The sequence below is a fragment of the Mastigoproctus giganteus genome, chromosome 4, assembly GCF_048544385.1.
Source record: "Mastigoproctus giganteus isolate SK-2022 chromosome 4, ASM4854438v1, whole genome shotgun sequence".
Classification (NCBI taxonomy): Eukaryota; Metazoa; Arthropoda; class Arachnida; order Uropygi; family Thelyphonidae; genus Mastigoproctus; species Mastigoproctus giganteus.
In genome coordinates, this window is record NC_143578.1 from 97,740,630 (window position 1) to 97,764,423 (window position 23,794).

The 23,794-nt window shown below is 35.7% G+C and overlaps 1 protein-coding gene across 2 annotated transcripts in view; it reads right to left on the reverse strand.

Moving 5' to 3' along the window:
- The window catches only part of Ifrd1 (Interferon-related developmental regulator 1), a 185,481-nt gene that overhangs the window by 46,816 nt on the left and 114,871 nt on the right, over window positions 1-23,794 (reverse strand). The window contains exons 7-9 of one of the 2 annotated variants that reach the window (XM_090371688.1): window positions 19,915-20,093; window positions 12,837-12,945; window positions 105-236 (exon numbers count right to left, since the gene is read on the reverse strand). In XM_090371688.1, coding sequence (XP_090227814.1) covers window positions 105-236; window positions 12,837-12,945; window positions 19,915-20,093 — 420 coding nt within the window. Of the gene's footprint in view, window positions 1-104; window positions 240-12,836; window positions 12,946-19,914; window positions 20,094-23,794 lie in introns of both variants that reach the window. The other variant, XM_090371687.1, reaches the window with a different exon arrangement.

Consider the following 23,794-nt stretch of genomic DNA (forward strand, 5'->3'; position numbering starts at 1 on the left):
TAGAATTCACATTTCTTAGATTACACTGCAAGAAAACAACTGGTAGAAGAAAGTGGAAGGAATAATAAGACAAAAATATGTCAACTTTTTGTAATCAAAATTACCTCAATTGCCCTTAGTATATCACGAAAACTTGACCTTTGTTGTCTCCTATCTTTTTTTGCACGAAACTTATGGCTATCTGTAGCTAGCTGTCGTAGTTTCTGGCAAAGATCATCAATGTTGTCACCATCAAACTGCTAAAACAAATGTGAAAATTTTTATAAAAAACTGCAATCACATCAGAAAATATTTAAATCAACATTCATTATATTTTATTCTGCTTCTGTGAAAAAATGCTATTTAAAAATAAATGCAGAATGCACAAAATATATACAATAAAAAAAAAAAAAAAAATTGACAAGATATATTAGTTTACATAGCTTGTCAGGAATTAGTTTATACAAGCAGTAATTAAAATTATAATTTTTATTACTGCTTGAAAATATTGATAGCATCACATATTAAACACATCCAATTATAAATAACCTTTACAGCAGGGGTCAGCAACCTTTTTGAGTGAAGAGCCATTTTTGATCTTATTAAAAAAAAGAGAGAATCTGAAGAGCCCCACTTCAGCTCAAGCTGGGATGGGGGTTGGGGATTTTAAGAAATGGAATAGAAATGGAATCACATTAGTTAGAAATTAATATTTCTAACTAATGTGACTTTTGCTGCTGGAACTTCTTGGGTGAGTCTCTCAACACCAGGGAATTACGACGTAATTTTCACCTTTAAGCACGCTGAGAGACTCGCATTGTTCAGATGGTTTCTTGATTTATTTTTAATATAGTTCATGTCCAAAAATATTTGCCCGCAGAAATTCGTCGAACCAAACTGAGAAGTCCAAATGCAAATACTGTATTTTCAAATTTATATACGTGTCTGGTAAGTTACACCATGCATTGAACACAATTTGGTCTTGCTTTTTCAACTCATCTATCAGCATCCATTTATGTAGAATTGCAAGGGCAGCCTTTTGCCTCTCCAAATCCTCAATTTCAGTTTTAAGGCATTTTAGTCTTTGCACTCTACATGTCCCTGATTTTTAAGTCCTCTAACTTCATTTCAAACTTTGCTTCATGTGGGCTAAAAGTTAAAGAGCCGCAGGTTGCAGACTCCTGCTTTACAGGAAAACTACTAATGTGCGGAAATCTTTAGCCTTTATGCCACAATGTAGTTAATGCATTACTGTCCAGGATGTCTCCAGATAGACCTTGGCATTCACAGTTTCTTCCAAAACAATCGCTGGTTCCAGACCAAACCATGAAAAACAGCCCCAGACCATCACACTTCATCTTGTCAATGCACTGTTGTAACAGTACAGTCTGGCAGGTGTTTTCTCTGGGCATTTGTCACACCCAGGTACAGCTGTCAGACTCGTAGACTATGTACTCTGCCTTGTCACTCCAGACAGTGTTCCACTGGTCTAGAGTACAAAAACAGTGGGCCTTACACCAAACTAGATGGTGTATAGCATCAGTGGGCTGATTAGTGGCTTGTGGACAGCTGCATGACCATGGTAACCCACCATCATGCACCATCCTGTGTACTGTACTGATGTTGGTGTGTCCAATTATTTCACTGAGGATGTGTGCATGCTACAACAATGTTGACCTGTGTTCTAGGTGGATAATTCTTTGCAGGACTCTCCCCTGCATTCCATCAGCTTTGGGAATTTTCTGGGTCATTTCATGACATGTCACATACAGACTGATTACTTATATGGCACTATTATTGCACACTATAAGTCTGTTAACTCCATCAATCATGGCATCTTTCATTGATGATTTTACTACTGTCTTCTCGAAGGCATATGATCATATTTATAGTCATGAGCAACACGTGATGCTTGGGTAGGACATAACCTACTATCGAGGGAGGTGGTCTCTGGATTATAATGGCAGGGCAATGTAGATAATTGCCAAATCTGGCTGTTAGATTTCCATAAACCTTAAGCAAGAATTAATCTATATGAGCAATAGGCAAAACCTCAATAACAAGTAAAATTCCCACACCACGCATCATCCTTAATGATACTGCATTCACCTCTGAAAACAATTGTGACAATCTGTCAGCAATCATTTATAGCCTCTGAGCCTCATTTCTTCGACAAAAGGTAAAATTTTATAGATGTTTTTTTAAAATATGACATTAAAAAAAAATCGCTTATTAACAATACATAAAAATCGACCTTTAATGCAATTAAAACACCTACTGTAAATAATTTTTGATTCTACATTTTATTATGTGCTGTCTGTCAATTGTATCAAAGACAAAGTGCACTCAAAAACGTTATTTACTATTTAAAAAAAATATTTTGAAAGGTGCAAGTTCAAGGCTTGGGTTATTAATCTTAGTACTAATGGTCACAATTTATAAGAACTATTTATTAAGTGAAAAAGACTGAGCATGTTTTGTTTTGTTTGTATATATCCTGTAGTTTGTTTTACTGCTTTAAAATATCCAGTTAAATTTATTTCTGATGTTTTAGTGAATTTCTGCATTTTAATTAGTAGAAGACAGAGAGATATTAAAATTCCACTAGTTAAAGAGAGAACTTACATTGTTCTGTCTGTGCATGTAAAGGAACCTAATGACCTGCAAAATTATTATAAATACAGCTGAACCACAAAAATGAAGCAAATAATCTGAGAATTGAAAATTTAGTTTTCCGGTTAGTTTTTCACAAAAGAAGCATATCAGAACTGATTACACAGGTTAGGGTTATAAATGTTTTTATCATGTCCTGAACACAATGGGTAATGTATAAGAATGTCATGAGATAATACACTGCTGTTTGTGAACAGTATTAGCAACTCTTCAATAACTGGTCAACAAAATGAAACTTCCAATTTTCCAGAATAGTAGTAGTATTAGCAGCATGATGCAAGGAAGCCCTGGGCTTTCGCTGCACCAAACAAACAAAAAAAAAAAAAAAAAAAAAAAAACCCAACCCAACCCTATTTGATTCCACCTCACATAGGTATCTTATCCAGCTCTACTTTGAATTTCACTAAGCTGTCAGCCTCAACCACCCATGCAGGAAACTTATTCCAATAATTAACAATCCACTAACTTGGCTTAAATAAAACTTCCTGCAATCCAGTCAAAGCCCTTCTCCCCATAATCTGAATTGACTGCCCTCCCTAGTTCCGGGAGGGCAGTCAATTCATAGACCTCAATCAAATCTCCTCTAAAGTATAAAGTTTACAAGCTCTACAGTGCACATATTCAAGTCTTTCCTCATATGGGCACCCTTTTGCCAATCTCACCAGACATACTGCTGTCTTTGGACCTTACAAGAAGTTCGATGTCTTTTTCAGGTGTGGGCTCACAATTGCCTTATACAGTGGTATTACGACCTCCTATCATTTACAGGCAAATGTTTGATAATTCATTAATTGGACACTGTGGGCCCTCAGTGTCCAATTGATGTGTGCCACCTGAGCTTTAAATTTCATTAAGATATCAGCCTTAAACACCCATGGAGGAAACTTTTCCAATAATTAACAACTCGCTGGCTAAAAGAAAACTTTCTGCAATCCAGTCTAAACCTTTCTCCCAGTAACTTTAATTTACTCTAGTTCTGTAATAATTTCTAACACTGAAAATTTCATTATCATTCATTTTACTTTCATCTCTCAGAACTTATAGATCTTAATAATATCTCCTCTAAGGTATCTAGTTCCCAAGCTCTGCAGTCATATTTGAAGTCATTTCTTATACGGGCACCCTTTTGTCAGTCTCACCAGGTGCACTGCCTAGCTTTGGACTCTTTCAAGGAGTTCCATGTTTTTTTAAGGTGTGGTCTCACAATTGCCTTGTGCAGTGGTATTATAACCTCTCTTACAAGCAAATGTTTAATAAATCATTGATAGGACACCATTAGCCATCCTTGACACCTGTCTACACTGCTCAGAGAACTTCATACACAACTGTATTGTAGCTACCAAATCTCATCTTCTACTGTTTTTAGTTCAACTGCATAGTGTATAAATTATTGGGTGTGTTGTATTACCAAAGTGGACACCTTGCATTTTACTGCATTAAAATTCAGCTGTCACTTTTCTGACCATCTCTGAAGTCTACTTAAATCATCCTGGAGAAGCTGTACTTGGTGCTTATTAACTACTCTACCAATCTTGATATCGTCTGCAAATTTTGACATCACATCATCTATCCCTCCATCATTGTCATTTAAGAAAACTAAAAACAAGAGTGGCTCCAGTACTGATCCTTGGTGGAACCCCACTTCTTATGTTACACAATCCTGTTTAAACCTCTTCTGTTAATTTCAACTTATGGCCCCTAGTTTTGGAATCATTCATAAGAGTAAACATTCCATCCTCACTCATTTTATTTTTGCCTCTCAGAGCCTTATAACACCTCAATATCAAATCTCTAAGGTGCCTAGCTTCCAACCTCTGTAGCTCACACATCCAAAGTATCCCCTCATACAGACACCAGTTTGCTGATCTTACCAGGCACCTTGGTCCATCTTTGGACTATATGAAGAAGTGTAATGTCTTTTTTTTTTTAGGTGCAGCCTCTACGCTTGAATACAGTACCTCAAGTGTGGTCTTACAACTGCCTTATACAGTGGGATTATGACTACCACTATATCTCTACAAGCAAATGTACACTAAATCATCAAAAGACATCATTGCCTGCCTCACTGCAGTCTACAGCACTGCTTGGAGAACTTCACATCTGATCTTATTGGGTGTGAAGTTCAATAGTTTAGACAGGCTGCTTGAACAGCTCATGGGGCTCTGTCTATGATATACAGCAGTGGTGTCCAACCCTTTTTTTTTTTTTTTTGGCTGGGGATAAAAACAGATAAAATGCTGAGGGTTACTAGGTGCATAGTCCACAAGAACCATTCATTGCCATTATTTACAATTTAATTTTTTTTTTTTTTTTTTGCACTTAATAATTAAACTACAAAATCAAACAATTATAACAAGATGTCAATAACATTCTTATTATACTGCTTGTAACAATATTATTATATACTGAGGAGGATACACAAAACAACATAAGAAAGCAGTATAGAAAGCTAAAACACTAAAAATGGATATTTTTTAAACAGTCAATGTGAAACTATATTTTGTGACATGCTAGTTTTAAACTGAGGAAGGGATAGGGCATTACACTTAGAGCTGCCTACATAGCTGCACAATATGAAGAAATAGGACATACATGGTCCACAGGCTGGAGATGCCTGATATTGAAGAACTTTGCAAATAGACAAAGTTGTGATTATTATGTTGTATAAAGCAGCACCACACAAACGTTTGACCGCTTCTGATTCTTAACTTTACCAGCAGATCCCCCCCCCCGTCAAAAAATAAAATAAAATAATAAAACATTTTATTTTGTTGTTCACAATAAAACAAATGCAATCAATTTCAAATGCAATCTATCTTACAGGATAAAAGGTAAGTAGGCTAAAAAATGAATGAGAAAGAATTTTTCCACTGCAAAATTCTATATTTCCTTCAAACACACAATAATAAAACATTGTGACTGAAGAGAAAGATATTTCTAACTCACCTTTAAAATTTGCCCTTCCATATTTCATAGCACACATTTAAAAAGTGAAATTAAAACTCTATATGGCTGTCTGTCTGTATATAATATGCTCAATATATAATCATAAAATTGATCTCTAACTCATCTCTTTCAGAATTAGTGTTATGAGTAAGCTTGCATCTTTTTGATATGTAACTCACCTGTAGTGCACATAATAACAGAGAATTCACCTTCTTATGCATGTCACTGATATAAAGCAGTGGTTAAGTCACATCTTGAATATTTCACAAAGGCTTAAGAGACCCCCACTTTAAAGAAGATGTGGACATTACAGAAAAGAATGACAAGGCAATGTACAAAGGGGTTCTTATCAAGAGAGACATGAGCCTGCTAGCTAGTTTTTGAAAACCAGGCATGTCTAGGGAAACCTGATCAAGACTCAGGCAGTTTAAGGCCTTTTAATGGGCTGAGTAAACTAAACAACAAACTTAGTTATGTGACATTATTATTGTGCATAAGAAGGCATAAAATTAAACTTATGGACAATATAAATCTCCATCTATCCATCTACTGTTCCCACCTGGCCCATGTTTCAAAGGCTTGCTTCTCTACATAATTTTGTCAATATTAATATTAATGGCAATTTGAATTTCCATTATTTCACTAATGGAAGCGCTGGAAAACAGAAATAAATAATTAGCAAGAGTACTGCCAGAGGTAGAAAGGGAAAATAAAAGTAATTTTAAACTGAGTTATATTATCATTAGTGTTCTGAAACCAAACTGTTGTAGGCATTTTAAAACTAAATTCTTTGAAAGCATCGTAAATAGTGAAGATTATATCAGGAAACGTTGCTATAAAAGTGACAAAATTTAAGGCAGTTAAGTGTGCATGTGTGTATGCAATTAATCGCAAGGATATCTCTATAAAATGGGAATTTGAATGTGGATCAAATACTGGCCAAGTAGTATCATAACACACATATGGACACGGGGGGGGGGGGGGGGGTAAGTAGGACAAGAAATTAATGAGAGAGAATTTTTCCACTGCAAAATTCTACATTTCCTTTGAACACATTAACTGGTTTTCATTCAAATATTTTTTTTACAATTTGGTCTGTTTAGTAGCAATCTGAAGGGTGTTAAACACTTCCCTACTGTTAGTTTCAATATTTACTTTTTATCAAAATGTCCCTCTTCATTTTCTGCCTAATTTGGATTAGTATTCAATGACGACACTCTTTGATCATCTGACTAAATCTGATAACATCTTTGTTTCAGCCATATTAGTTTATCATGCAAATTGGCAATCACATAATTTTATTTTCAGTAATTTATGGATGAAATTTACTCTTCTTTACTTCATTCATAATTCTTTATAAGTGGAATCATGAATGTATTATTATTTTTTTTCTTACAGTTAAATATTAAATGTGTCACTTTGTTTGAGTGAAATTATGGGAAAAAATAAAATTGAAAAGTTTTCAGTTAAATGAAATTTTGAATAACCAGTATTCAGATAACTGGAATTCTACTGTATTTCGAGAGAAAAGATGGAATGAAAGATGTTCATCATTAAAAAATTGACTGCTACAGTAATAATATAATTTGGGATATCTACTTTAGACTCACAAAACAAATCAAATACTGGGATTTTATTACTTAATTAACAAGGAGTTTTCAGTAGAGAAGGCAGGTGCTATTTCAAAATGGCATTGAAAAGGTTTGAGAAAATAATGCCAATTCTGCTGTTGTTTGGTTTTTAGGTGCATTAGCAACTAAGGCCATATTGTTCCGGAATATGCGGTGGTCATTCCCTGACCTTTCCGCATCCTCCATATTTGGTGGTGACGGGCTCGAACCCCGGTCTAATCAAGAAGCGTGTGGTATGCACTGCTGCTCCTTCCCACCTGGCTACGGAGGTGCCCCCCCCCCCCCCAATTCTGCATTATGCTCTATTTTCATGCCTGCCCATGTATTCCTCCTAGTGACAAAGTTTGGGCTTAAGCTCTTCAGAAACTACTTATATTTATCCATAAATCAATTTAAGTAACTAATGTTATTCTTAACTGAATAACATCATTAAAAACTCAAAGGCACTTGTTGTGAACAGTTTCAAATGTACTTGGGCAACTCATCAGACAACAAGATCCTCAATTAGTGATTTTGTGTTGGGTGGTAAGCATGTGAAAGAAAAACTTCACATAATTTGTTATAAGTATAATATAAATTCTATTACTGGACTGCATTGGTCCAGTGAAGCATTTCAACAAAGTGAGGTATTATTATAACGAAGGACTGAAATAGTTTAAGAAAATAACCCAGCCCTGCATCATGTGATTTGTTTAAAAATAGCATAACTGAGCTTGTTTAGATCTGAAACATTTATTCTCTGCTCACCATAAAGTCACCAACTGAGGCTATTGTTCGATGAGTAATCCAAGTAGGTACAAAACCACCTGCTTGATAAAAAATTAATAGAACAAAATGTTTTTCATGAATACTTTATTGTGAACAGTGTTGCCAAGGCAAATATTTGATATAATAGGCTTCCTGGCATGCAAATTTCGAGCATCTAATAGAAATTGATCTACCACCTTATAGAGCTGCACATTATGCAAATAATTATACATGGATTGTAATAACGTCAATTCAATCCTGTTTTTTTTGCTTGCTCTGTGGGATAGCTCCATCTCCAGTACTCAGGATGGCAAGTCATTTTTGTTTAGATGATTCTCTGAGATTTGGTGGATTGCTGTATGACTTGAAGCTGGGCAGTCACAGGAGGAGGTGGCACTTTAGCTTAATGTGCCACGCAGTGTCGTCTCGGCACTATGGAAGCAGTTTCAAGAGACAGGAACCATTACAAGAGGAGCTGCCCAAGGGTTATGTCATCCAGAACAGACTGCTATCTAGCTCTAACAGCAAGATGGAATTCTACAATGTCCTGTCATCAACAGTCTCTTGAGGTTGCCGAGGCTACAGGTGAAAAGATTTACAATCGGACTGTGTTAAGGTGGCTCAATTCAAGTGGCCTCTACACAAGGAAGCCAGTGGTTTGTATCCCATTAACCCTAAACCACCACAGAGCTTGTTGAAATTGGTGACGCGAACATGTGACTTGGAGCCCTGACAAATAAGGTACAGTTCTGTTCTCTGATGAGTCCTGTTTTAGCCCAAAAATTCTACAAGTTATTTCATCTGGAGACAACAAGGAATGTGGTACCATCCCTCCCACAACAGAAAAAGGAAGACTTACAGTGGAGTTGGTGTTCTTGTGTGGGGTGGAATAATAATCAATGGTCACACCCCTGTTCATGTTTTTGATAGGGGTACCATAACTGCGCCGAGGGACCGAGAACAGATCCTCAAACACTATGTGCAACTTTTTAGGGGTGCAGTTGGCCCATATTTTCTTTTCATGCATGACAATGCCACTGCACATAGAGCTTAAGTGGTGGAGGAATATCTTGAAACTGAAGATATCCAATGACTGCTGTGGCCAGTAAAATCACCAGACTTAAATCCAACTGAACATGTGTGGGATGCCCTTAGGTATCGCATTTCATGCTCTCAGCCAACTCCTCAATCACTTGGTGACCTAAGGTCTGCGCTGGCGGAAGAATGGGACTTGTTGCAACCGAATCTTATAGACACCCTTATATTGAGCACGGTTCACCGCTGTCAGGCCCATTTAGCCATAATGATGTCATGTGACCATATTTTCGAGCATCTTGCATACACTTCTGCGATGTGACCTTTTTTGGTAATTCTTATAGAACTCCATATATGTCCCGTATACCTGTCCAAAGTTTCTCGCTGTCTTCTCATTTCATCTTTATTCAATGGTATGGCACCATACCAAATTTTGACCCGCTTCATCCCAAGCTGTATGAGTTACACCATTTTTAATGAATAACAGATTCACTTACTAGGTATTGTCAATATGATAAGAGATGAAAGTCACTTTAGGTCAACTTGTGGATAAAAATAGTTAATTTCTAAAGAGAATTAGCTCAAGCTCTGTCCCTGACTGTCTCTAGACAGTGACAACATAAAAGCTCAAAACAGCATTATTTACAACTTGGAACATTAACGTTGGAATGAAAACAGAACTCCAATCTATGTGGCACTAAGTGTACCCAAGGCAAACTGTGTTCACAAAAGACACGGGATTAAGTTGAAAGATTAAGTTATTAAAATTAGTATAGGTAGACACCTAATTTACAAAAACTGTATACGTTAAGTGACTGGGCATATATATTATGTACATTTTTTTTTGTAATATTTAGTTGCTTAATACATGTAGTTTAGGTTTACTTCTGGTGTTTAAGTGAATTCCAACATTTAACTAATGAACTGAGATATATATTGAAATTCCACTAGTTAGAGGGAGAATTCCTCAATTTTTAGGTGGGGATTGAGAAGCATGGTAAACCTCAGGAATTAAGCTGGGTTTTGATTATTATATGTTATGTCATGGCTGGCCATGACATAACATATAATAATATGTGCAGTGACATAACATATAAGTCACTGCACTGGCCATGACACAATATGGTTATTGCAATGTTTTCTCAGTTTGGCGTGACATATGCAGTAGGAAAACAAAAATGAGAGTAGGAGTGTTATAGGCCTAATGAATGTGACGAGTATAACAAAATACTATACAGACAAATAGCATGTCAGTAAATCAGAAAGTCTTATAATGGAGGATTTTAACTTCCTAGATATTGACTAGAACTTGTGGCTTCTGGGACCGTAAGTGGCTCGAGAGTTCTGGGACCGTAAGTGGCTCGAGAGTTTGCGGATCAGCTCTACAACCAACATTAATAGGGATAGGGGTGTACGGATTCACCCCCTTTTAGAGACTATTATCCTAAAAAAGGATGAACGGTTCCGTACGACTTCCGTTCGAGCCACTTCCGGTTCCAAAATGCAAGAGAGCGGAACACGTGAGAATGGAAACATGTGATGCCTACCATTACCCTGCTGATATTTAAAGGTGTACTGAATAATAGAGAGTACTGCTGAAGAAGAAGGCTGGAGCCTTTGAAAGCTACAGGATTTTATCGCTTTTAACTTAGTATATTTTAATGCATTTTAATCTTGTGTTTTAATACTTTTAATATTGTAATACGTATATTAATTTTGTAAATACAGGTTATTGTAAATATAGTTATCAAGATTTGTTTTGTTTTATTTTATTTTAATTTTATTTTACTCCATGAAAGGTTGGTGAAAAAACGCTAAGAACGTAATATGAATATACCCAACCTCAGAGGCCTATTTGAGGAGTTGTGGCTTGGTCACTCGCACAGTAGCAAAATTTTTTGAATTTAATAGATGACTGTTTTAGAGGCAGCAAGGGAAAGCAATACTCTGGATGTGAGTACAGCAGTGACTATTTGTGCATTAAGAACCTGCAGATAAAAGAACCACTAGAAGGCAGTGATCACAGTGTACTGATGTGGTATTCACTTAAACTACTGTTGATGGAAAAGGGAAAAAGCTTTTGCAAAAGTGACTACAATAGTGTCACACAGTTTTTAAAATCTATTTAGTGGTATCAACTGCCGTTACCAATAATGAATTATAAATGTGAAGCACTTGGGCAAGTAATCACATAAGTTACTAGACTTTTCATAAGAGCAAAGAGATACTGTAAAGTGGGTTAGACAGGCTAAGGCTAGGCATTTAACTCCCTGTATATAAATTACAGGGAACTAAATGTAAATAGGGCACATGGGATCCATCCAATTACATTGTGAAAGGTAGCAAAAGAGGTAAAAATAACCTTTAGCCATAACTATGAGAGTATCATTGGATTGTGGGCAGGTTCCTATGAACTGGAGGTGTGTAAAAATATCCCCAATTCACAAATGGGAATAAAAGAGTGAATTGAGTAATTACCGACCTGTAAATTTGACTTCTGTTCCAGGAAAAATAATGGAGTTACTTGTTAAAGAAGTAATGCAGGTCTATCTAGATAGGAATGCAATTATACTGCAGTGGCAGCACAGATTTATTAAGGATCTTGTCTGACCAACCTGATTGGAAGTAACAATGGAACTGGATGCAAAAAATAATTTTGACATCATACTTAGATTTCAGAAATGCTTTTAATATTACTACACATAAAACAGTGCTGTACAAATTGGAGCAGTGCAGCATTAGGGGCAAATTACTGCTATAGATAAAGGGATGGTTGAGTGGAAGAAGACAGAGTAGTTATCAGTGGGCACTGCTCTTCTTGGACCATGGTTATCAGTGGATTGTGCAGAGTTCTGTGCTGGGCAAATATTGTTTACAATATTTATTAATAATATTGATGGAGGTATGATATCTAAGGCATAACAATCAGGTTTAATGTCTACGTTTGCAGATTACACAAAGGTTGGCAAGTTGGTTAATGACAGTAATCAGAGTATGCTGCTGCAGATAGGCTGCTATGACAGTTCTGTCATAACAGGTTTTGTCAATAATATACAGGAATTTTGTCAGCACGGATAAGGAGGTGATTATCTTCTTGTATAGGGGAGTGGTTAGGCCACATCTTGCAAACTGCAATATAGGTATGGAAGCCTCATTTTAGGAAGGTTGTTGATCTGCTGGAATAGATGCAGAGAAGGGAAATGATATTAGTGAGGGGAACAAACAGGCATTGCAAATTGCAGCATCTGGAGATTTAGCACCTATAAAGAGATCTCACTGAGGAGTTTAAGGCTTTGAATGGATTGAGTAAGCTAAATGTTGATGGTGTTTCTGCACATCGTATTCCTGTAAGATGTGCAGAAATTTGCCTTCAGCCAGCAGGCAGTTGATTACTGGAACAAACTTCCATCTGGTACTGCAGAAGTGGGTAGTTTGAATAAAATTAAGGAGGAACTAGACAAATTATTAGTGGTCAGACGGGTGATCAGGAAGTTTTTTTCCCTTTTGGCTGATGCGGTATAATTTGTTTTCTTGTATCATTAGCCCCTACTAAAATGATGGAAAGTCATGTTAACTCCAACTTTACAGATATTCGGAGGGTTGGCAACATGACTGTAAAAATTCACAGTAAGAGCATCATGGTACGACAGGTCAATGTTATTTTGAAAGGACGATTATCATAAAGTACTATATTTTAAGCAATTCTATACTAAAGTAGGCTTGAAGCATATGTAATAAAAAATTAGTTATAATATATTTAAAAGCATTCCTGGCATTTGTATGAATTACTAACTGTGTTTACTAGAAGGGGGAAAAAATCATTACTTCATTATATTCTCTTGCAAGTTCATAAATAACAGCAATTGTCTCCCCAGCAGCTATCCGCAATTCCAAATCTGGACTTTCCAAAATTCCTGGTAACCTTCTCAGATGCCTGTAAATAATAAATACAGAGATAAAACAAGAAAGTTACAATAAATAACTTATACATCAGATTAACAGCCCCTAATTTTTAATTAACTTTGAACATGATTTAATTTTGGTTTGAAGAAAGCGATATAAATGAAATGCACTATGGGCAGATAACCATAATGGGGTCAACAGTCAGATGCATATAATCTCTAGGCTTTATGCTCATAATGCATTCCTAAAAAACTGTTCATTGCAAATGAGTGCTTAGTGTAATACAGAACATATTTTCTCAACACTTAATGCTATTAATCTGGTTAAGTTAATAGTCTGCCAATACAAGCTGTCGCATTTTCTTAATGATCTCCAATTTTTGATTCATCTTGCCAGAAAACAGTCCTTATTTTTTTCCTCATCTGTTGCTTGTTGTTGGGTTTTATTGGCGCATTAGCAACTAAGGCTATAATGCGCATTCTCATCTGTTGCAGAAGCAAATGAACTAGTGAAATGTTCGGGATCATTGCTTGGAATAATTCCAATCAGCTTGCATAATAACTCTTACCTCTGAACAGCTGTTTCAGTGAGTTCGATAAAAATCTGATATACTACTCTATCCTACTGTTTCTAATAGGGAAACATAACTGAGAGGTAGACTGCATCTGTGCATATAATACTTGAGAACATTAAGGTTGCAATTAGTTGTTTTAAATGAGTGACAAGGCAGTCAAAACAATGAAGCATCAGTATGTCAAGTAAAAAAATTCAATACATTCCATGGAATTCTAGGATTTGCCTGTTTATGAAATGAAATGACACACACATATACAGTTTGCAGTCAAAACATTATGACCACCTACCTAATAGTAGATATATCCTCTTCCCACAAGTACTACCGACACACGGCAAGGCCTCTCGACATTGCAGGTGTATTGTACCACATCACCAGGATTGCATCCTGCAGTTCTGTGATGGAGGATCCAAATGCCAGATACAAATTCGGCAGCAAGGCAGAACTTGGAAGTCACTTTTCTGTTTGGCAAACCACACTCTTGAATAATACCGGCAATATGGCAGAGTGAATTATGCTGCCAATGCCCTCTGGAATACAGTTGCCATGAAGGGAAGTACTTGATGAACCAAAATGGATAGGTAGTTTTTAGCATTCAGAGTGTGGTTAAGAGATATGATGGCTTTAAGAGATTCCCAGGAAACCCCCAACCCCATACCAAAACACTGCCACCATCACCTACCTGAAAGACCAGAAAAGTAGAGCGATTCCCCTCTGCAGTTTGCTGCTGTACTCTCCATCTACCATCCAACATTTCAAAGCAGGAAACATAATTCATTTGAAATAAAAATTTAAATTCATTTAACAATTCATCTGAATGGCATTGTCAAATCACTGATTTGACGATGCCATTCAGATGCAACTTTAGGCGTCACTGGTGATGGGTAGCTGTAAGCACGGGTACCTTAACCAAGCACTTTCTCCAGAGGTCCATATGGAGGAGGATTTAACTGCATCATGGTCTTGTAAACAGTAGTCCTGCATCAGGTTGGGTACCTGAAGATCCAATTGCACCAGTTACTCATGCTGTGGTTCCAGTTTTCGAATATAAATAATTTAATACAATAATACAAAAATTAATATATTAACTTACAAAGTAATTGTTTTTATTAGTTTTTCATAAGTAACATTAATTAATAAATTATGAGGTGTGTATAATTTTTTTTGGTGGTTTTAATTATGCAATGCCACTCCACTACTGATATCTTCATAAACTGCATACATTCAAAAAAGGTATAATTAGTTTCCTAGATTTAAAATTATTAAAAATATAATTTTTAATACCTTGGCCTCAATATTGCTTTGCCAGAAAAGACAAACACAAGACTTATAGATGTCCTTTTTCAACTTCTGAATTATCTCTGATTGTGATGGCGTTGTTGTTTTAGGCATGTAAGCACCTTAGATATATAATATGTCTGCAAATTGCATATGTTCTGTGGTTGATTAGCTGTTTGTTAGATGAAAAACCTGACTTTCCGAAAGAAAACACCATTCTACTCCTGCCCGAGACCGACTAACTCAGCCACATTGTGAAAAAAGACCCATAGAAATTCCTCTTGTTATTGATGGGATTTGAATTCAGGTCTTTTCCACCTGGTATGGGGAGGATGGTGATTATACAAACTGTGTTACCCATATGGGCTCTGAATATGATGTCACTGTTTTTGTTTTTATGTTATATTGCTTCTGATTATGAACTTTGCAAACAGTGCTTCAGAATTAGAAATTGAACCAACAATAAAAATTAAACCTTTCATCACAAAACTAAAAGAACATTAGAAGTTTCTCAAAAATTGCAGGTATAAAGAATATCAACTTAGGATTGAATTCACCATGGTAAATTCAAAATTACTGTAGAATTTAAATAGGTTACGGTCACACATACAAAATTGTCTGCATTTCATTTTTTAACAGGCCAAGTTCAGTTTCCTGCCATGCAGGCAAACTGAACTTGGCCTGTTATAATGTAAGATCACTCATCGGTGAAGACAGGATATTAGAGCTGGAAAAGGAATTAGAAAATGTGAATTGGAATATCATCGGTTTGGCTGAAACAAGAAGAAGAAATGAATCACTTATAAGTTTATCAAGTGGAAATCTGCTGTACACCAATGGAAACAGTGAAAGTGGAGTTGCGTTTCTGGTCCATAAAGATTTAAAAAACATCATTTTGGAATTCAAAAGTACATCACCAAGGGTGTCAAGACTAATACTCAAGATTTCTAAGAGGTACAAGCTAAAGATTATAATGATATATGCACCAACATCGAGCCATGATGATGAAGAGGTTGAAGAAATGTACACCGAAATTGAGAATCTTCTAGATGAGCAGAAAACCCACTACACTATTATTATGGGGGACTTCAATGCTAAGGTTGGAAAAAGACAAAACAGTGCAGAAAGGGAAACTATAGGAAATTTTGGAATTGGTGAAAGAAATGAAAGAGGCGAAAGACTTGTGGAATTTGCAGATTTTCAGTAATGAACACTCTTTTCAAGAAAAGGGGGAACAGAAAGGTGGACATGGAAGAGTCCAAATGGATTAACAACTAATGAAATCGACTTCATCCTCACTAACAGAAGATATATCGTGAATGATGTTATCGTCCTGAATAAGGTAAATGTTGGAAGTGATCACAGAATGGTAAGCTGTACACTTGATATAGATGTAGGAAAGGAAAAAACTGACTTGAGTAAATAATACAAAGGTCTTTGAGATAACAGAAGAGGAGAAAAGGCAGTATGTACTGGAACTTAAGAACAAGTTTGAGCTTCTGCAGACTGCTCAGGACCAAGATATCGACAAGGAATATTACACCTTTCTGAAAGTGATAAAAGCCCAAGAAACCTATAGGGAAAAAGAAATCCAAAGAAGAAAAATTAGTCAAGAAACACTTGTTATGATGAACCGAAGGTGAAAAATGAAGAGCAAGGTAAATACTGACAAGGAAAAAATTGAGTATACTGAGTTATGCAAAGCCATTAGAAAGAGACTCAGAGAGGACATAAGATTTAACACAAGAAAAGCAGAACAAGCATGTAGGGAAAACAAAGGATTTAAATCAGCAGCCATGTCCAGTAATACAGAAAGACAAATGATACTGAAACTGAAGAATAGCGATGGTGTACTTATAAACAGCAGAGAAGGCATAATTCAAATAGCAGAAGACTACTATAGAGAATTATACAAGGAGCGAGGGAATGATGCCAGCGGTGGGGAAGATGGATTGCAAATTAACAACACATACAACATACCTGATATTCTTCCTGATGAGGTAGAACATGCATTGAAGAAAATGAAGAATCAGAAAGCCCAGGGGGAAGATGAAGTTACTGTAGAGTTGTTAAAATTGGGAGAAAGAGACATAACACAAAAACTGGCAAGGCTCTTCACAAAGTGCATTAGAAAAGGTGTGACACCTAAGCAGTGGAATAATGCAATCATAGTTTTGCTGCATAAGAAAAGGAGATAAATCAGAAATTGGAAATTATAGACCAATTAGCTTGTTATCCCACATCTACAAGTTGTTCACAAGGGTCATTACTAACAGATTAGAAAGAATACAGATTAGAAAGCAAGCTGGCTTTAGGTGAGGATTCTCAACTATGGATCACCTTCATGTAATATCACAGCTAATGGAGAAAGCAAATGAATATAAAACACCATTATGCCTAGCATTTGTGGATTATGAAAAGGCATTTGACTCCATACAGCATAAGGCAATGTTTCGGGCACTGGAAAGACAAGACATAGATACCCCACATATTATGATTTGAAGAAAATATATGAGAGTGCTACCTCCTTTATTAGACCAGACAAAGACAGTAGGAAATTTAAAATCGAGAAAGGAGTCAATGTGAACGGAGAGTACCTAAACCATTTACGATTTGCAGATGACACTGTGGTCATAAGCCATGACCCTAAAGAATTAGAGGAAAATATTAATCAATTATGTGCAGTTATTAAGGATTTTGGACTAAAGATGAATATGGCTAAAACAAAAGTAAGGATGAACAAGTATGCCACAGAAAGGAAAATAATGATTGAACGAGCAGTAATTGAAAAGGTGGAGTCATATACTTATCTGGGACAAGTTATTAGCTGTAATAATGATAAATGGCTGGAAGTCAAAAGAAGAATAAATTTTGGATGGATAGCATTCAGGAAATACAATCACATACTGAAGAGCAATATCCCAGTTTGTCTGAAACGTAAAATAATGAACCAATGTATACTCCCCACCATGACACATGGAAGTGAAACTTGGGCACTCACCAAAAGAATGGAAGAGAAGCTGAAAACTACACAGCGAAGAATGGAACGAATTATATTGGGAATCAGACTGTTAGATAAGAAGAGAAACACATGGATTAGGCAGCAAACTCAAGTAAAGGACATTCTTATCAAAACTAAAGAACTAAAATGGTCTTGGGCAGGACACATAGCTCGAAGACATGATGACAGATGGACTAAGAAAATAACAGAATGGTACCCAAGAAGAGATAAGAGAAAACTTGGAAGACAAAGGCGGAGATGGATAGATGAAATTCATGAGTTTGTGGGTAGTAAATGGATGGCCAGTGCTCAAAACAGAAGGAACTGGAAAGTTGCTGGAGAGGCCTTCATCCTGCAGTGGACTGAAAATGGCTGATGATGATACAAAATTGTCTGCATTTTCATTTTTTATTATCTAGATTTCATTCTTGCCATACCTACTGATGGTACCAGTGCAATAAGTGAAGGAGTTTTCTAATCCAAGGAAGAAGAGTACTATAGCTGAACCCAGAAACTGTTGATGTACTGTTTCTGCAACTGATTAAAAATTTGCTACTTATATTATGAATACGTTTCATTTTTTTAAAAATTTATATATTTTTTGTTATTTTTATGTATTAAAATATTAACATTATTGATCAATTTATTTTAATTTAAAGCTAACCATGGATTATTACCGATGTGTAAAAAATTTAATAGAAATTCCCTTTTTTTGTGGTTTATTCAAGGTTATCAGTACAAACAACGCAGGTGGATCTCAAGTTCAGTTTCAGTTACTGCAGGTGCAAGCCTAATGCAATGGACCCATGCAAGACTCTAATATGAGGTATGCATATGTTTCATTGTTATATTCATATATTATTTGTTATTTTTATGTATTATATACAATACAATAAAATATTAATAGTATTGATTGATTGATTTTTATTTAAATTTAACTATTGTATTATTACCGATGTGTAGAAAATTTAATAAATTTTCTTATGTCATTTTTTCCCCTATTTATTTAACTTTTGTGGGTTGCAGGTAAACAAGTGTGGGCAAGGTTCAGTTCCAGTTACTGCCAGTGCGTGTCAGGTGCGAGTGTAATACAGTGGACACCACTGGTCATCATCTGGTTAAAGTCCATGGTTAGTTGTTCCATTATTTTCTACTCATTGGCTTGCACAAGGCAGAAAGCCTAAGTTCACCATGACCATTGATGAGATGTGGGTGCCCTTCTCTTGGCCTGGCAACTGCTGCTGTTTACTATCCATCCACTCTTGGAACACCTTACCTACAGCACTCAACAAATAGCCCACAAGATTCAATTTTCATAATATTGCCACTTTGACTACTGCCCGACAATTTTATCTTTATTGAAGTCCATCATATCACCCCCCCCCCTGCCCACGTCAATCAAGTACTTCACAAGGCTGGTCATAACGTTTTGACTGTGTGTGTGTGTGTGTGAAAAAGAACTTTCTATCTCAGCAAAACTCAATTCCAGGCCTTTTCCACACGGTGAGGAAGAATAATGTGGCTACTGTGTTAGCCACAGGAGCTTGCTATTCTATTCACTTATACAAAGGTATGCTTACAGGACTGCACTATAAACTTTAGTTATAGTCCTGGAATTTTATTTATATTGCATTCACTCTCCACACATCGTAAAGTGGTTCTGTAACCCTGCCCAATAAATGTAGGATATGTTACCCTTCCACACAGAAAAGTGATTTCTTCTGTTTGCCACATTCTCATTTCAATAGCAGTTCAGAGATTCTAGGCAAGGATATAATATGGCTATGATCAAGAAGCTACTCCATTCCCCATATCTAATTCTGTTGTAACATCTTCCTGTTCCCCACATGTAAATAACACCATTAAGTGTCATCAATTCAACAACATCAAAATTAATAATAAAGAAGTTACAATGTATTCTGAAGGAAACATTCCAAGCATGCATCAAACAACTGCAGAATTATTGAATGAAGTATATCTTCTGATGGGTCTTACTTTAAAGGAGATTACAGCAGACACCTATTCATATAACTGAAAAAGTATCTGTTCTGATACTGTAATAATAAAACCAGTTAAGGAACTTCACTGCCACAGCTTGTATGGATGGATATGAAGAACTTTATGTAGAAATGTATGCAAAAACCTACGTGTGTGCTATTTCTAGTATTTGGTTAGTAGACAAAACTGTAAGTAGCAAACTCCAAGCTAAAAGAGCACTGTTGTGAAGAGAGGCCATCTCAGGAGTATGGGTTGGAGCGACACCATTGCCTTTCAGGAAGGAAGCACTGAACACCGAGTGAAGAGATTCCATAGTGTTTGTCATAACCTGTTAATAAAGAATTCTCAAATGTATTTGTATAGTAAACACATATAAAAAATATTAGTATCAATCAAAAACTGTGGTTACAGTGTGAATATCTTTCCTAAGTATACTGATTTCTAATGCTTAAACAAAGTACAATTTTAAGGACTGTTATACAATGAATCATTAATGAGCCTATTTCTTATAAAAAATACACATAATTACTGTATTTTCCAGACTAGAAAGTGCACTCATGTTTTAGAAGGTAAATATGGGGGAAATATTTTATTGCTTATATCTGAAACAATTTCACAAGTGCTAATTAAACAAAACATCAGTGTAGAAAATTTAAGCATCGTAGAATCAAAATCTCGACCTAGTTACGTTCATTATTACTGGTATTTGGTCTAAACTTTTCACTTTATGCATGTAATATGGAACATATCTTCTCACACACTTAATGCTATAAATATAGGTAAGTTAGCAGCCTACCAATAAATGCTGTCAAAATTCAAGATATTCTCGAATTTTTGATTCATCTTTCTGGAATATGGGTCACTATAAATTTTTCTTTCATCTGTTGCAGAAGCAAATTAACTACTGAAATGCTTAGGAACATTGTTGAAATAATTCCCATGAGCAGACTTCACTGAGCTTTTCTTGCACGTGCACACACCCCTAATTATCCATTTGGATCATAAGACACGGGGGAAATTTTAGCAACCTTTTATAGGAAGAAAAAAAAAAAAAAAAACATGTCTTATGGGCTGGAAAATACAGTAATTAGAGTGGAATATCTCATAATATACAGAATGTACATGGGCCACCCAAAAAATTATTTTCCACATTTTTTCCCCATTAGTTAAAATTTACTGAATAAAGCATTTAATTATGGGCATGATGCTTCACATAAATAATTATTAAAGTAAAAATTTCAATGAATAATGGACATGCACTTACCTTAAATAAGATTTATACTATATATGTTAATACATATAATAATGGAATAACACTATTATGCCAGGTGAAAATTCTTAAATATATAGGTTTTATTAAATTTGTATATAATACAAGCTCAATACTACATTAATTTGTTAGCAGGTGATGTTTCAGGATTCTTGCCGAACCCCACTTCAGACCATAAATACTATGGGGAAGGGGCGATATAAAAACATCTTCACAACATGAAAATTATTATGAAATTAATTAAGAAATTACAATTAAGTTAAGAAATGTATACACTTGCATTAATATAATGCTGAGGATACAGAATATTTAGAACTACTCTATATTCAAGTTAAATATTAATTAGGAACATGACTAATTATGCCAACATACACTTTTGAGGAACCAGACCTTACTTCCTACACCGCAATACAAACAACAAAAACTTACCTCGTGCAGGGCTATATAACGTGCATGCATGAATCCTGAAATGTCACCTGCTAACAAATTAATGTAGTATTGAGCTTCTATGGGTTTAATAAAATTTATTTGTTAAGAAATTTTCATGTGGTTTAATAGTGATATATAGTATAAATTTTACTGTATGGAAACCACCTAATGTCCTTTCCCAGTTATTATTTAAGCACTTAATTTTCAAATGAGCAAATATAAATTATATTAAATTTGGATAATGCATAATCAGGAGTAGACAACCTTTCTCTGCAGCATGCCAATAGATTCTGCAATGGTTAAATGAAATGTGTCAGGTGACACCTAGGGACAGATCCAGAAACTACTGGAATAAATACACCCCCAGCCAAATGCTGAACCATGGTTGGAGTCATCAAATTTTTTGTGTTTGCTAAATACATAAAAGGAATTTTATGCTAAGTGCTAGTAATTAAAAAAAGTTTTACCCTTATAAAAAATAAATTTAATATAGAATAATGAATAAATGTTGGCTCTTAGAAATCGATGTCTTCACAACATCCCTACAACATTAAAGGTGATAAATACGAACATCATATTCCTATCATATTAAAACCCAGGTCATAATTTCTGGCAATAAAAGTGGAATTTAACCTGTGTGTTTATTGATGTCCCTTCTGATTTTTCAAGTCAGTTGTATTTTTACTTTCCCACCATCCCACACATCAAGATATGCTATGGGATGGCCACTTCTGATATACACTATATACACAGCTTCAAATTTTGATTTTTGAAATGATGGAGATCAGATAACTGCAGAATAGGAGATAACTGAGAACAGATTCCCCCCACCCACAAAAGATTTGATTTGATTTTGGGTTTACTGGTGCAACAACAACTTAGACTATAATGCACCAACTATGCCCCACAAAAGAAGTAAAAAAAAAAAAAAGAGCTTTTTCTAACATGAAATTAAATTTCACAGGCATTATACACATTATATATCAAGTTTCATCAAGATTAAGTATGGTCATTATGATTACAGTAGGCTTTCAAATAGTTTACCCGACACTTTTCTGTCTGTGGAATCTCATTTGAATTGTCTCTTAGACATCAATTGATGACTGTTGCAGTCTTGGCATACCTCTTCAGAAATGGCAAGTCAAAGTTTTGTTTATAACAATGGCACTGCTGTTTGGACTTAGCTATCAAGAGCATTTCCAAAGTTTCACCAGAAAGAGAAGATATGAATTCAATTTTTTTATCCTAGGTTGAATAGTCCCTGACTCAGCATTAGTATGAGGATTATTAAAATGCCAAAAATGACCTTGGATAATTTGCTATATTTCTTGCTTCCTTGTGCATTTGTCAGTTCCCCAACCAAGGACCACTGCACTTCAATTCTTTCTTAGTATTCAGAGCGAGAGAGAGAGAGAGAGAGAGAGAGAGAGAGAGAGAGAGAGAGAGATAACTATACAGTTGATCTTTGAATTTCTTGAAACAGTGAGCCTCAACTACTGCAGAAGCAGCTTTAACAATTTGCAAGCTAAAAGAAAGCTTCCTGCAATCCAATCTAAACCTGTTCTCCTGTAATTTTAATTTGTGAATCCTAGTTCTGGAATCCTTTATAACAGTGGTCCTTGGTTGGGGAACTGACAAGTGCACAAAGAAACAAGAATATATCAATTGGGTCCTCCTATAAGCTGTATGGTTGCCAGGCTCTGTAGAACACATAATGGAAGTATTTTTTTCAATATGGTTGCCTTTTTTTTTTTTTTTTTTTTTAACAGATATCACATGGTGATATCTGTAAGATTGGCCTGGCCATCCCAGAACCCTCTCCTCAATGAAGAGTGAGTGAGTGAGTGAGTGAGTGTGTGTGTGTGTGTGTGTGTGTGTGTGTGTGTGTGTGTGTGTGTGTGTGTGTGTGTGAGAGAGAGAGAGAGAGAGAGATAACTATACAGTTGATCTTTGAATTTCTTGAAACAGTGAGCCTCAACTACTGCAGAAGCAGTTTTAACAATTTGCAAGCTAAAAGAAAGCTTCCTGCAATCCAATCTAAACCTGTTCTCCTGTAATTTTAATTTGTGAATCCTAGTTCTGGAATCCTTTATAACGGTGGTCCTTGGTTGGGGAACTGACAAGTGCACAAAGAAACAAGAATATATCAATTGGGTCCTCCTATAAGCTGTATGGTTGCCAGGCTCTGTAGAACACATAATGGAAGTATTTTTTTCAATATGGTTGCCTTTTTTTTTTTTTAACAGATATCACATGGTGATATCTGTAAGATTGGCCTGGCCATCCCAGAACCCTCTCCTCAATGAAGAGTGAGTGTGTGTGTGTGTGTG